This window comes from Nycticebus coucang, chromosome 2 (assembly GCF_027406575.1).
Source record: "Nycticebus coucang isolate mNycCou1 chromosome 2, mNycCou1.pri, whole genome shotgun sequence".
NCBI classification, from domain to species: Eukaryota; Metazoa; Chordata; class Mammalia; order Primates; family Lorisidae; genus Nycticebus; species Nycticebus coucang.
The window spans coordinates 131480377-131493154 of record NC_069781.1 but is presented as its reverse complement, the minus strand read 5'-3'; the positions used below and the strand labels follow the sequence as shown (position 1 = coordinate 131493154).

Genomic DNA, 12778 nt, shown 5'->3' with positions numbered 1-12778 from the left:
TAGAAAAATGAGAAGGCAAATATAAGAATACAAAGATAAGTGGGACCATACCTATGGTGCATCTTATAAGGAGGGTACATGTGAAACTTAGTAAATGTAGAATATAAATGTCTTAACACAATATCTAAGAAAATGCCAGGAAGGCTATGTTAACCAGTGTGATGAAAATGTGTCCAATGGTCTATAAAACCAGTGTATGGTGCCCCATGATTGCATTAATGTACACAGCTATGATTTAATAATAATAAAAAAAAGAACAAAAAGATAAGAATCCCTCTTAGTTAAAAAAATTTTTTTTTTTAAAGAAACCAGATACTAGTACACAATGAGAACACAATAGGACTTCACTGCTCCAAAAATGTTGGAGAGCACCAGTATCAAATTGTCTCCAGGGAGCTGAAATCATAGCTTCTGGTTTCCATTGATTAGAGGAGGTTTTATTCTTCATTGTGCGACCATTTCCTGTTGCACAGGACCACAAAACAGTTCCTATTTGCTCCAGCATTCTTTCCATAGTTAGTATAAGTAGAATCAGTGGTAAGAATAGATTTTAGGGGTCCAAACGCTCAGCTTTAGGTTCAGGAATAGTCTCCCTCCTGAATGACCCAGAGAATAACTTAACCTGCAACCTGCTTTGCCTAGCGGGGCCTGCTGAGGTCTCTAAAATGCAAAGCTGACAGCCTGGTTCCCTTTAGGTAGCCTAGGATGGGGACCTGAAAGTCAGATTGAGATTTGGTTGGGAGACAATGGCTGGAGGCTTGTCCGCCTTACAGTGTGGTGCTGGTCTGATCAGGGATCCCTGCATAGGTGCCCCACTAGAAGTATCCCCCAACCTTATTACCTGCGTGTTGGGGATGGCTGGAACATACCTGGCCGGGAAGTCAGTCATGAACAGCTCAGGGACCAGCTCCTGGAGTGGCACAGGGAGGTCGGGGTGTCTGGGGCAGGAGATGAAGTCTCGCTCGATGGCCGTCAGCACACAGTCTTCCATGTCAAAATACTGCACGTCCTCCGATCTCTCACCAGGGTCCCCATACTGAGCCCAGGATGTCTCGCAGATGGGGCAGGGCACATACTGCTCCATGAGTGGGGTCCCATCACTCTCTGTGGCTGTCAGGGCTAAATGGGGATGGAGCAGAAGGCAGCTCACAAGGCCGTGGCTGCAAGTGGGTCCCCATGACCCCAGCCTGGGTGGGTCTTCACTGCAGGGTGTCTCCCACCCTCTCCTGCTCCTGAGGGAGGGGCTGAAGTTAGGCACCACATTGCTTGGGTGCTTTTTTGGAGAGCATGATCATCAGTCCTACAGGATGTGCACAGGGAGGGTTCGGACGAGGCCTGGGGGGTGGCTTGAGACTGAGTAGCCTGGCTGACAGGGGTGAGAGCAGGGTGGGGCTCCCCTCTGCCTGGCTGGGCCCCTACAGGTCACTGCAGGCTGGGTCTGAGCTACATTCCAACAATTCAACCACAGCTGGTGTGTAAGGGGACAGTCTTAAAATTAGAAAAATAAGGCTTGTGATTACTATAAAGAGTAATGCGCGGGGGGTGCGGGGGAGATGAGTACAAATTATGACAGACAAACCCAGTCACTGGGCATGGGCTCCCCTGCACACCTCTGATGGGATGAGCAGAGAGACACCCTGCAAGGCACACTGTGGAGGTCCCTAAGGGCAGGCTAGCAGCCTGCTTTGTGCAGGATGGGAGGTGGATGCCTAGAACATTCTGGGCACATCTGACATCTGCAGGCCTGTGTGTTAGGCCTCCTGCTGGGAGGAGCTCAGAGGAGTCCTTTCTCTCTCAGGACACTGTCTACTGGGCCCGCCTGTCAAACTGCCCATTCTGCTACAGGGGGGAAACACTGGCTGGTGGGGATCCACAAAGTATCCAGAGGAGTTCATATGGGCCTGGGCTCCCCCATGGATGGCAGGGCGCCCCACCCCCAACTCACCCCAGCTCACACACTGGATGGCCTTCACCTAAGCTTTCAGGTGTGAGGTGCTGGGATTCTACACCTGCTTTCCATTGGCTTAGCCTCCAGCCTTTAGGGGCCAAGGGCTCCCCGGGCAGCCTCCTCCCCACAGCTTCCAAACAACCCGGGGCCCTCAGCAACTTCACTTCAAAAAGTATTTTCTTTGGGTGAACTGCAATGCGGAAACTGATCCAAGGAGCGCTGTGTGGGCAATCTGATCATTGCTGGGATGGGTGGAGTGGGGTGGCAGGGAAGGATAACAGGCCTCCTGGCAGCTGCGGCTCCCCTCCCTCCCGACCCTGCACAAAGATAACCGTCCATCTGCTGATTCCCCCCGAACTTCGGCTAGCCTGCCCTTACTGTGTAACCAAGACACCATGAGGCTCACACTGAGCATCTCCTGGGATCACATCTGGCACAGTGTCAGCACCAGACCAAACCCTGGCACACTCCTTGTGGGGTCCAAGCCCATGTCTTTCCCACAGTACTTCCCGCCAGTGCCCAGAGCTAGACTCCCCTGGGGCCAGGACAAGAGCTGTGAAAAACCCCTCTCCCTCGGTTTTCTTGGGTTGAAACCCCAGTGGGACTTCTCCTCCACCAAAGAAGTAGCCCACCACCTGACTCCTAAAGCAATATTAGCATGAGCAAAAGCTTGGATCCAGGATGTTCTCTTACCAGGAAACCACTGATCAATCAAGGAATTGATGTGGTCCGTGATAAAAGCCATTGCTGAGAAGTCCCTCATTTCTGACTGGCAAATGATTTTTATGCCTCCGCTTTTTTTCTTTTTCCAGTTCACGTCCGAGGATTCCACACTGCAATGCAGAAAGCAGAAAGGAGCATGTGGTGGACTGGCTGGGATGACCTCCCTGACCCCCTGTGCCTGTCCCCCAGCATGGTGAGGGACATGAGGGATGCTCTGCAGTAAGGGGTGCTCAGGCTAGGATCTGACCCTCAGATGTGGCCCCCAGGGAGTTCCTTTATGTCTCAGAACCCCTCTGTTCTCATCTGTCAAGCAGTAACTGTGGCTTTAAGTGAAAACATTTACATGGAAGCCCCAGGCTCCAAGAGTGACCCAAATCAGGCCTGCCAAAGAATAACCTTCCCCATTCCTCTTCTCTTCTCATAGAGCTGAAGAATATTTAAAAAAATTCAGTGTGAGGTGGCACCCATAGCTCAGTGGGTAGGGTGCCAGACACATACACTGAGGCTGGTGGGTTCAAATCTGGCCCAGGCCATCTAAAACAACAATGACAACTGCAATAACAACAACAACAACAACAACAAAAATGGCCAGGCATTGTGGTGGGTGCCTTGTAGTCCCAGCTATTTGGGAGGCTGAGCCAAAAGAATTGCTTAAGCCCAAGAGTTTGAGGTTGCTGTGAGCTGTGACACCATGGCACTCTACCCAAGGCGACACCTTCAGACTCTACCTCAAAAAAATAAAAACAAAAAACAAAATTCATTGAGAATATTAAAACAATCTTGTGTTTATCATTCATGAAATCTGTTGAGCTGACTTTATGTGTCTCTCTCATAAAATAAAAATAAAAGGGAACAGAGAGCTGAGTTAGATATCTGATTACATGGCAGCGGGAGATAGGGGCCCGGGAGCCTTAACACCCACACCCCTTCTTCTTTCAGAACAAGGTGCTGCGTGGCTGCACGGTCCCTCCAGGGCCCACCCACGTGACCATGGGAGGTGCCTGAGGGGCCCCTCCTGAGCTCAGAGGTGACTCATTTCCCTCGGGTCCTGACCTGCATTCACCTCATCTGCCCTCATCTTTCCTGTCCTACAAGGTGAGCGTAGGAGGGGAGAGGAGATGGGAACTTCCTCTGGGACACTCACTTCATAGGAAAGTTCTGCATTTCTGGGGAGCCACCATGACAAGCGGCTCTCAGGAGAATTCTGGATACTAAGAGGAGGAGGCATCCCAGGGAGGGACAGGCAGATCACTCACCCAGGCAGATGGGTTCCCAGGTGCTCCTACCTGAGGTAGCCCCCGTCAAAAGTAACCAGGAGCCCTTCCTGCCAATAGATGGTCTGATTTCTTTTCACTCTGAATGTACTACAGCGATTTCTCTGGTTTCCTGTAAAACTGTAAATGGTAACTTTCCTGTTCCTGCTTTTAGTATTCTTCTTGTTTTCAAAAAGCTGAAAGACAGAGAAAAGACCCAATTAAATATTCCAGGCTCCTCGGGGCACCGAGCTGAGCTCTAAAGAGGCCTGCCCCGGCCCCACTTTGATAAATGACTACCGCCTTCCCACCCTTGCTCCCTGGCCATCCTTGCTGCCGAGTTAAATGCTACATTATGCGACATCTTTTCCAAAGAACTAAAAATGGGCTTTTCTTTTAAAAATTTTTTCCCTTCCCCACTTTACAAGCAAAAATACATGTTAGAAAACATGGGAAATACAGAAAAGTGTAAGAGAGAGAATAAAACACCAATTTAACACCAAGCAGAGGGATCATTAAGATTTTGGTATACTTTGTATATTGTTTCCATTTTTCCCCCATCTATACATATGTGTAAAAAAAGCTGAAGCCAAATTATATTTCTAATTGTGTATACTTTTAAAAACTTCACTTTTCCTATACTATTAAAAATGCTATTAAATTTCTCCAAAGAGAAATTCATTCTCTGAAGCTCAGTATTCTATTAAGTATAATAAGTTCCTGAGACAATGCCCTTCTCCTGGATGTTTAAAAACACCAGGTAACTTTCTGTAAAAAAGCACAAAACATTCTCTGATTTCAAATGAATTTCTTAGGTATTCAGCAATAGGATTGCTGGGCCAAAGGATTTGGATGTTTTAAGGCTCTGATTGCACATTTGAGGAATTAATTGCTTTACAAAATGATGGAATTGGGAACCTGTGGCTTTGGGGTCCTATGTGGCCTTCTGGATTCTTGAATGTGACCTTTTGACTGAATTTAAATTTTATAGAACAAAGTTTGGATTCCGTCCAGGGACTGCATTTGGGGACTGAGAAGGCTACGTGTGGTCTCGGGGGCCAAAGGTTCCTTGGCCTAAAGTGGTATCTTCCTGCTGCCTGAATTTGCATGCCTTTGATTAGCGCTGAGACCAAACTCTCCCCTTTCCTTGCCACTCATCTGAACTGCAATAGGTTTTATGTCCAAATTTCCAGGGAGAGATGCTGCTGCCCAGCTGGTCCCCACTTGTGAGCTTGCCTCACTGGTGCTCTGTGACCTTCCCACTTAGAAAGTGGGAGGAGAGAGATATGGACTCAGAACCCAGGAGGGCCAGCACCTGTACCCTCTCCTCCATCAGTTCCCCCTCTGGGCCTTATAATCAAAATTCCTCCCTGCCAACATAGGCCACAACTGCTATGATTGATTACTTTTCAGTCTCTTACATTTATTTTTCTTACCATTTCAGCAAAATGGGAGGATCAAAGAACATTTTTATTGAGCCAAGAAGTTTTAATTCAATAAGGCCTTTGTAATTAGCAGGTGGCAAAAGTAAACTCATACAGAGTTTAGTTATATCAGGGCTACAACAGTCAGGGTTTATGCCAGGAGTTCACAAACTGTAGAATGCATGAGAATCCTCCGGAAGGCTTGTGAAAAACAGTGCTGAGCTCCATCCTGAGCATCTGCCTTCTCACCTATTTCCAGGTGAGGCTGATTTTGCTGGTCTAGGAACCCTACTTTGAGAAGCACCGCTCTAGGCTAACATTGCTTCCATGTCATTGTCTTGCATAGAAATCAGTGTTGACTGACAGCTAGCACGCCTTTCCATAACTCCTTAGGCTGGGTCTTCATTGTTAACAGACTGACTCAAAGATCTATATGTGGTTCTCCCACTGGCTGCTTAGCAGGATCATCTAGGAGCCTTAGAAATACCAGCACTGGTTCCACACCCCAAATTTCTGATTTGATTGGTCTGGGATGTAGACTGTGTCCATTAGAGTCCCTCCCAGGTGAGTCTAACATCCAGCCAGGATGGCAAAACTACCCTCTGAAGTCATGGTCCTCCCAGCATTGTCACTGGCCCAGTGGCATCACCTGGGGAGTGGTTAGAAATGCTGACTCTTAGCCCCAGTCCACACCAACTGAATCAGAACCTCTGGGGTGGGCCCAGCCATCTGTGTCATCAAAGACTCTCTGAGAGATTCTGAGGCAGGCTAATATTTAGAACCACTGCTCTAAAAGGGAGTGTCTGTTTAAGCCAGGTGGGTGCTGATTTGGTGCTCATGGAGGGTTCAAATGGGTCCACCAGCAGCCTGTGCCATGCTTGCCTCTTGTCCATCAGTGACATCGCTTTGGGAGAAGGGTCTCAGTAGGGTCTCCCATGTACCCCCTTCCAAAGGAACTGCCCCTACCTGCAGGTCCATCTCTGCCAAGCTGATCAGCATCCGTGCTATAAACCTTTGCCAGAAGCCGACAGGAACGAAACTCATCTTAAACACCCTCTGAATGGTGTTGGCTGCAGGGTGCCGCATGCTGTGGGTGTCCAGACCAGGTTTGGATGGAAGAAGATGTGGCAGGAGGTAGCTGAAACATATCAAGGGAGGACTGGTGAACACAGTGCCCAAGTCCCACCACAGGGCTCAGCCCGGCAGATGGTCTGGCCTGGGAGGAGGCCTTGCAGGAACAGTTCAGGCCATCAGGGTTTCTGTCTCCCAGGGCCTTCGGAATTCTATTTTTAGAAAGAAGAATGATTTATATATCGAAAATATAGGCTCCAAAGAGAAATGAAGATGGACAAAGTGAATATACCTAGCAAGGTTTCCGAATTAGACACTAGAATAATGCTAAAGATGGACATGAAAACATCTGTGGTCCCCAAAATGTCAGAGGCAGCAAATCGGAGTGGATCCTGTGTAAGCTGGGCTGTGGTTGGGGAATCACTTAACATTCACTTGGAAGGAAAAACAAATACAGCTGCACAGTTCCAAGGAAAATGCAGAAATTGAGGTCAGAGTAATGTTTTTGGCCTTTGAAGCTATTTATTGTTCTTGGCCAGTTGAGACAACACAATTGCCTTAAAATGTAGAATGAGGCTGCTTTGTGTGAAAGAGGTATATTTCATGAGAACGCTCTTGGTCCTCATAAAAATGCTGCATCACTGTGTCAGCCAGGCAATCACATCTGTTGTCATTTTAAAACAGCTGAAGCCTGGAGGTCCCTCCAAAAGTGTGCCTGAAAACCAGCACTGTCCATGTGCTGTAGGGTTTCTGGGCCAGTAGGGGACAGGCACCGGGTGTGGGCCCTTGGGTATGCAGATGCTGGGCTCTTTTCTTAACAACGGCTTTAACTTCAGCCCTCCTAATCCTCTTAATAAATCTGTTTTGTTCCAATAAATGTCTTTAGAACTTCCTGGAAGAGACTCTCTAATACGTTATATAAGGAAAATTCAATGACAGCTTAGTGGGCCAAGTACACAGAGGCATATCCCAGTTCTGACTGGTGTACTGTCAAATTGGCACACATGGGACAGAAAGGCTACTGTCCTGGCAAGTTGGCGAAGTATGGACAGGGCCATGCAGGTGACCCTGCTGGTCCAGGTGGTGAAACACTAGGTCTTTTTTGGCCATTAAAGATCTTGGGTGAAAGGACATTCCTGACCACCTGGCTAGATGGCTCTCTCCTGCTCCAGGCCTCTTCATCACAGTGTCCTACTTTATTCCGTCACATTCTGAAAATTCCTTGCTTTTCTATCTGCTCAGCATCCTCCCTGCCAAACAGGAGGCCCTCTTCCATGCCTCCCACTGTTTCTCCCTACTTTTCCCACCCACATCTCACTCAGTGACCCCATACACTGGTGCTGCCCAGGAGGGAGCAGTCATTCTCTGCCCCTAGGTGTCCCAGCATGCAGCATGGTAGCACCCAGAAGAGGTGCTTGATGATGCTTCTGAGGTCAGAGAAGATTTAGAAGCCAGCATGGCAAAGTAAGAGATTCAAACTCTAGGATGGTGCCTGTGGTTCAGTGGGTAGGGCACCGGTCCCATATATTGAAAGTGGTGGGTTTGAACCAGCACCGGCCAAACTGCAACCAAAAAATAGCCAGGCATTGAGACGGGCGTCTGTAGTCCCAGCTACTTGGGAGGCTGAGACAAGAGAATCACCTAAGCCCAAGAGCTGGAGGTTGCTGTGAGCTGTGATGCCACAGCACTCTACCACGGGTGGGCGACAAAGTTAGTCTCTGTCTCTTAAAAAAAAAAAAAAGAGAGAGAGATTCAAACTCTGGTGGCCATGGAAGCCAGCTCTCAAGGAATTTGAGGACAATTACCAGTTGGGAAAGCCTGTTCCGGGGAACAGCAGGAGAGTCAGCAAAATAGGTCTTAAGAGGTGAATTATTCATGTGTTTGATGAACATAAAGCAATGAAAAGCCCAGCAAAGCTCAGTATCCACACTGAGATGCTGGCTCATGCTCCACCACCCAGATGGCCCCGATGGTAGGGCTAGAGCCCTTCCTGGGGTCTGCTGAGAGATAAGGACTTTCTTCCTGAAAGAAGCACACAGGCTCTGAAGGGAATGTGTACTTTCTAGGGGTTCACAAATCCTTGATTTTACAAAGGACTGAAATGTTTCATGGATTGTAGGTGAAAAATCACACTTTAAATGAACAGCACATATATTTGTATGGGTAGATTCAGAGACCACAAGATCACAGCACCCAGCTTACCTTATACAAGCTTATGATGTGAGGAGCTGGGACTCATGCTGAGTTCTGTACTACTCCTGGTTCTGTATAGATCCAGACACCAGGGCTGTGAGCACTTAACACTGAGAAATAGCAGCAGCATTAGTACTGCTAGTACCCGATGTCTTGGGAGCTTATAGGTAGGTAGAAGAGCTTTGGTATGAGAGACACTGCATTCTCTAATTATATTTGTAGATAATAGCATTATCCCCATTTTACAGGAAGAAGTGACAAGTGGAGGGGTGTAGAGGCAGAAAAGCTGTGGGAGAGTAATGAAACAGCTCTCAAAGGAGCAAAGGGTTCTCAGAGGTCCCCGGCCTGGAGCAGAGAGGACAGTTGGGCAAGATCACATGTAGCCGTCTTAATCCCCAAATGTGGTCCCCGCACTTATTAAAAGGATTTGTTCTATAAAATTTAAATTCAGTCAAAAGGCCGCATTCAAGGATCCAGAAGGCCACATATGACCCCAAACCCACAGGTTCCCCATCCCATCATTTTAAAAAGCAATTCTTCAATATGCAATCAGAGCCTTAAAACAACAAAATCCTTGTAAAATGCACCATGTACATATTAAATCTACTAAGTGTAGAATATAAATGTCTTAACACAGAAACTAAGAAAATGTGGTTAACATAGCCTTCACTATGGCTTTGTTAACCAGTTTCATAAAAGTATTTCAAATTGTATATAAAACCAGCACATTATGCCCCATAACTGCATTAATGTACACAGCTATGATTTAATAAAAAACAAAACAAAACAAAAACAAAAACAAAAATCCAAATCCTTTGGCTCAGCAATCCTATTGTTAAATACCTGAACTAAGAAAATAATTTGAAATCAGAGAATGTTTTGTGCTTTTTTTTACCTCCATATGAAAGGAGGTAGCTCTGGGTCAGAAGGTCCTTAGAGAGGGTTCAGGGGTTGGAAAGGTTGAGGAGGACTCTTGTCTGGCCAGAAGATAATAGAATAACATCGTTAAGGGGCTTGGAGAAGAAGTGGACCCAGAATTTTAGAGCCAGAGAAAATATCCATCAAAAAATAAATGTGTAATGAAGACATTTTCATGTAAACCAAAGTTTTGTCTAAACAAGAAAATGTGTTGTCTTCAGAGTTAGATTTTAAGAAATGCTATACAAAATTCTTTAGACTGAAGAAGGATGATACCAGATGGAGACTTAAATCTATAGGAAAGAAAGAAGAGAACCAAAATGATCAACATTTTCCCCCTTAATTTCTTAAAAGGCTATTGATTGTTTAATTCTTTAAAGCAAAAGTGGTAAGACTTGCACTTTGGGGCCTGTAACATACCTGGTGGTCTCACCTATCTTCAGTTTTGCTTTCATGGTTTTAGTTACTGGTCTAAAAATACTAAGATATTTTGAAAAAGAGAGAGGCCATATACATATAACTTTTATTATAGTATATTGCATAATTATACTAGTTATTATTGTTAATCTCTTATTGTGCCTAATTTAGAAAGTAAACTTTAGCATAGGTATGTGTGTATAGGGAAAAAACTTAATGTTTATATGGTTCAGTACTATTGTGGTTTCAGGCATCCACTAGGATTCCTCTCAGGAAAGAGAGGATATCACTACAGATACCAGAGACATTTAAAGGTCATTAGGGAACATATACATATACATATTAATAAATTCCTCACTTTAGATAAAATGAAAAAATTCACTAAAAAAAGCAACTTTCCCAAATTGACATAAGAATGGAAAATTTTAAATTGAAATCATTTCCACTCAGATCAAGTACCAGGCAAGGTTGCCCATTGTCTCCACTGCTCTTTAACATTGTAATGGAAGTTTTAGCCATCGCAATTAGGGTCAGAAGAGATCAAACTTTCATTCTTTGCAGATGATATGATTGTATATCTGGAAAACACCAGGGATTCTACTACAAAACTCTTAGAAGTGATCAAGGAATACACCAGCGTCTCAGGTTACAAAATCAACATCCGTAAATCTGTAGCCTTTACATATACCAACAATAGTCAAGCTGAAAAAACAGTTAAGGACTCTATTCCATTCACGTAGTGCCAAAGAAGATGAAATATTTGGGAGTTTACCTAACAAAGGATGCGAAAGATCTCTATAAAGAGAACTATGAAACTCTAAGCAAAGAAATAGCTGAAGATGTTAACAAATGGAAAAACGCACCATGCTCATGGCTGGGAAGAATCAACATTGTTAAAATGTCCATACTACCCAAAGCAATATATAATTTTAATGCAATCCCTATTAAATCTCCACTGTCATGCTTTAAAGATCTAGAAAAAATAATTCTTCGTTTTATATGGAATCAGGAAAAACCTTGAATAGCCAAGACATTACTCAGAAATAAAAACAAAGCAGGAGGAATCACACTACCAGACCTCAGACTATACTATAAATCGATAGTGATCAAAACAGCATGGTACTGGCACAAAAACAGAGAGGTAGATGTATGGAACAGAATAGAGAACCAAGAGATGAACCCAGCTACTTAGTGTTATTTAATCTCTGACAAGCCAATTAAAAACATTCAGTGGGGGAAAAGATTCCCTATTTAACAAATGGTGCTGGGTGAACTGGCTGGTGACCTGTGGAAGACTGAAACTGGACCCACACCTTTCACCATTAATGAAGATAGACTCTCACTGGATTAAAGATTTAAACTTAAGACATGAAACTATAAAAATACTAGAAGAAAGTGCAGGGAAAACTCTTGAAGAAATCGGCCTGGGAGAATATTTTATGAGGAGGACCCCCTGGGCAATTGAAGCAGCATCAAAAATACACTACTGGGACCTGATCAAACTAAAAGGCTTCTGCACAGCCAAGAACACTGTAAGTAAAGTAAGCAGACAGCCCTCAGAATGGGAGAAGATATTTGCAGGTTATGTCTCTGACAAAGGTTTAATAACCAGAATCCACAGAGAACTCAAACATATTAGCAAGAAAAGAACAAGTGATCCCATCTCAGGGTGGGCAAGGGACTTGAAAAGAAACTTCTCTGAAGAAGACAGGTGCATGGCCTACAGACATATGAAAAAATGTTCATAATCTTTAATCATCAGAGAAATGCAAATCAAAACTACTTTGAGATATCATCTAACTCCAGTAAGATTAGCCCATATCACAAAATCCCAAAACCAGACATGTTGGCGTGGATGTGGAGAAAAGGGAACACTTCTACACTGCTGGTGAGAATGCAAACTAATACATTCCTTTTGGAAAGATGTTTGGAGAACACTTAGAGATCTAAAAATAGATCTGCCATTCGATCCTACAATTCCTCTACTAGGTATATACCCAGAAGACCAAAAATCACATTATAACAAAGATATTCGTACCAGAATGTTTATTGCAGCCCAATTCATAATTGCTAAGTCATGGAAGAAGCCCAAGTGCCCATCGACCCACAAATGGACTAGCAAATTGTGGTACGTGTATACCATGAAATGTTATGCAGCCTTAAAGAAAGATGGAGACTTTACCTCTTTCATGTTTACATGGATGGAGCTGGAACATATTCTTCTTAGCAAAGTATCTCATGAATGGAAGAAAAAGTATCCAATATACTCAGCCCTACTATGAAACTAATTTATAACGTTCATGTGAAAGCTATAACCCGATTATAGCCCAAGAATATGAGGAAAGGGGAAAGGGGAAAGGGGAAAGGGAGGGGAATGGAGGGGAGAGAATGGGTGGAGGGAGAGTAATTAGTGGGACCACATCTATAGTGCATCTTACAAGGGTACATGTGAAACTTACTAAATGTAGAATATAAATGTCTCAACACAATAACTAAGAATATGCCATGAAGGCTATGTTAACCAGTTTGATGACAATATTTCAAATTGTATATAAAAACAGCACATTGTACCCCATGATTGCAGTAATGTACACAGCTATGATTTAAAAAAAATAGAAAATTTTAATAACACTTTACCTATTAGATAGATTGAATTTGTAATAAAAACTTTCTTATTAAGTAAAGTCCAGGTCAGGATGGTTTTACTGATAAATTCCATTAGTCAAGGGACATGTAACTCCAATCTTCATGGAAAATCTTGCAGAAAATAGAGAAAAAGGAAAATCTTCCCAACTCATTTTATGAAGACAGTAAAAATAACCCATAAAGAC

At 44.3% G+C, this 12778-nt stretch overlaps 1 protein-coding gene across 3 annotated transcripts in view; it reads right to left on the bottom strand.

Annotated features, from left to right (window-relative positions):
- Positions 1-12778, bottom strand: part of LRRK1 (leucine rich repeat kinase 1) — a 190975-nt gene that overhangs the window by 18539 nt on the left and 159658 nt on the right. For all 3 annotated transcript variants that reach the window (XM_053581850.1, XM_053581852.1, XM_053581851.1), the window contains 4 exons: positions 6315-6486; positions 3958-4121; positions 2642-2781; positions 870-1119 (listed from right to left, as the gene is read on the bottom strand). In XM_053581850.1, the coding sequence (XP_053437825.1) occupies positions 870-1119; positions 2642-2781; positions 3958-4121; positions 6315-6486 (726 nt within the window). The remainder of the gene's footprint in view (positions 1-869; positions 1120-2641; positions 2782-3957; positions 4122-6314; positions 6487-12778) is intronic.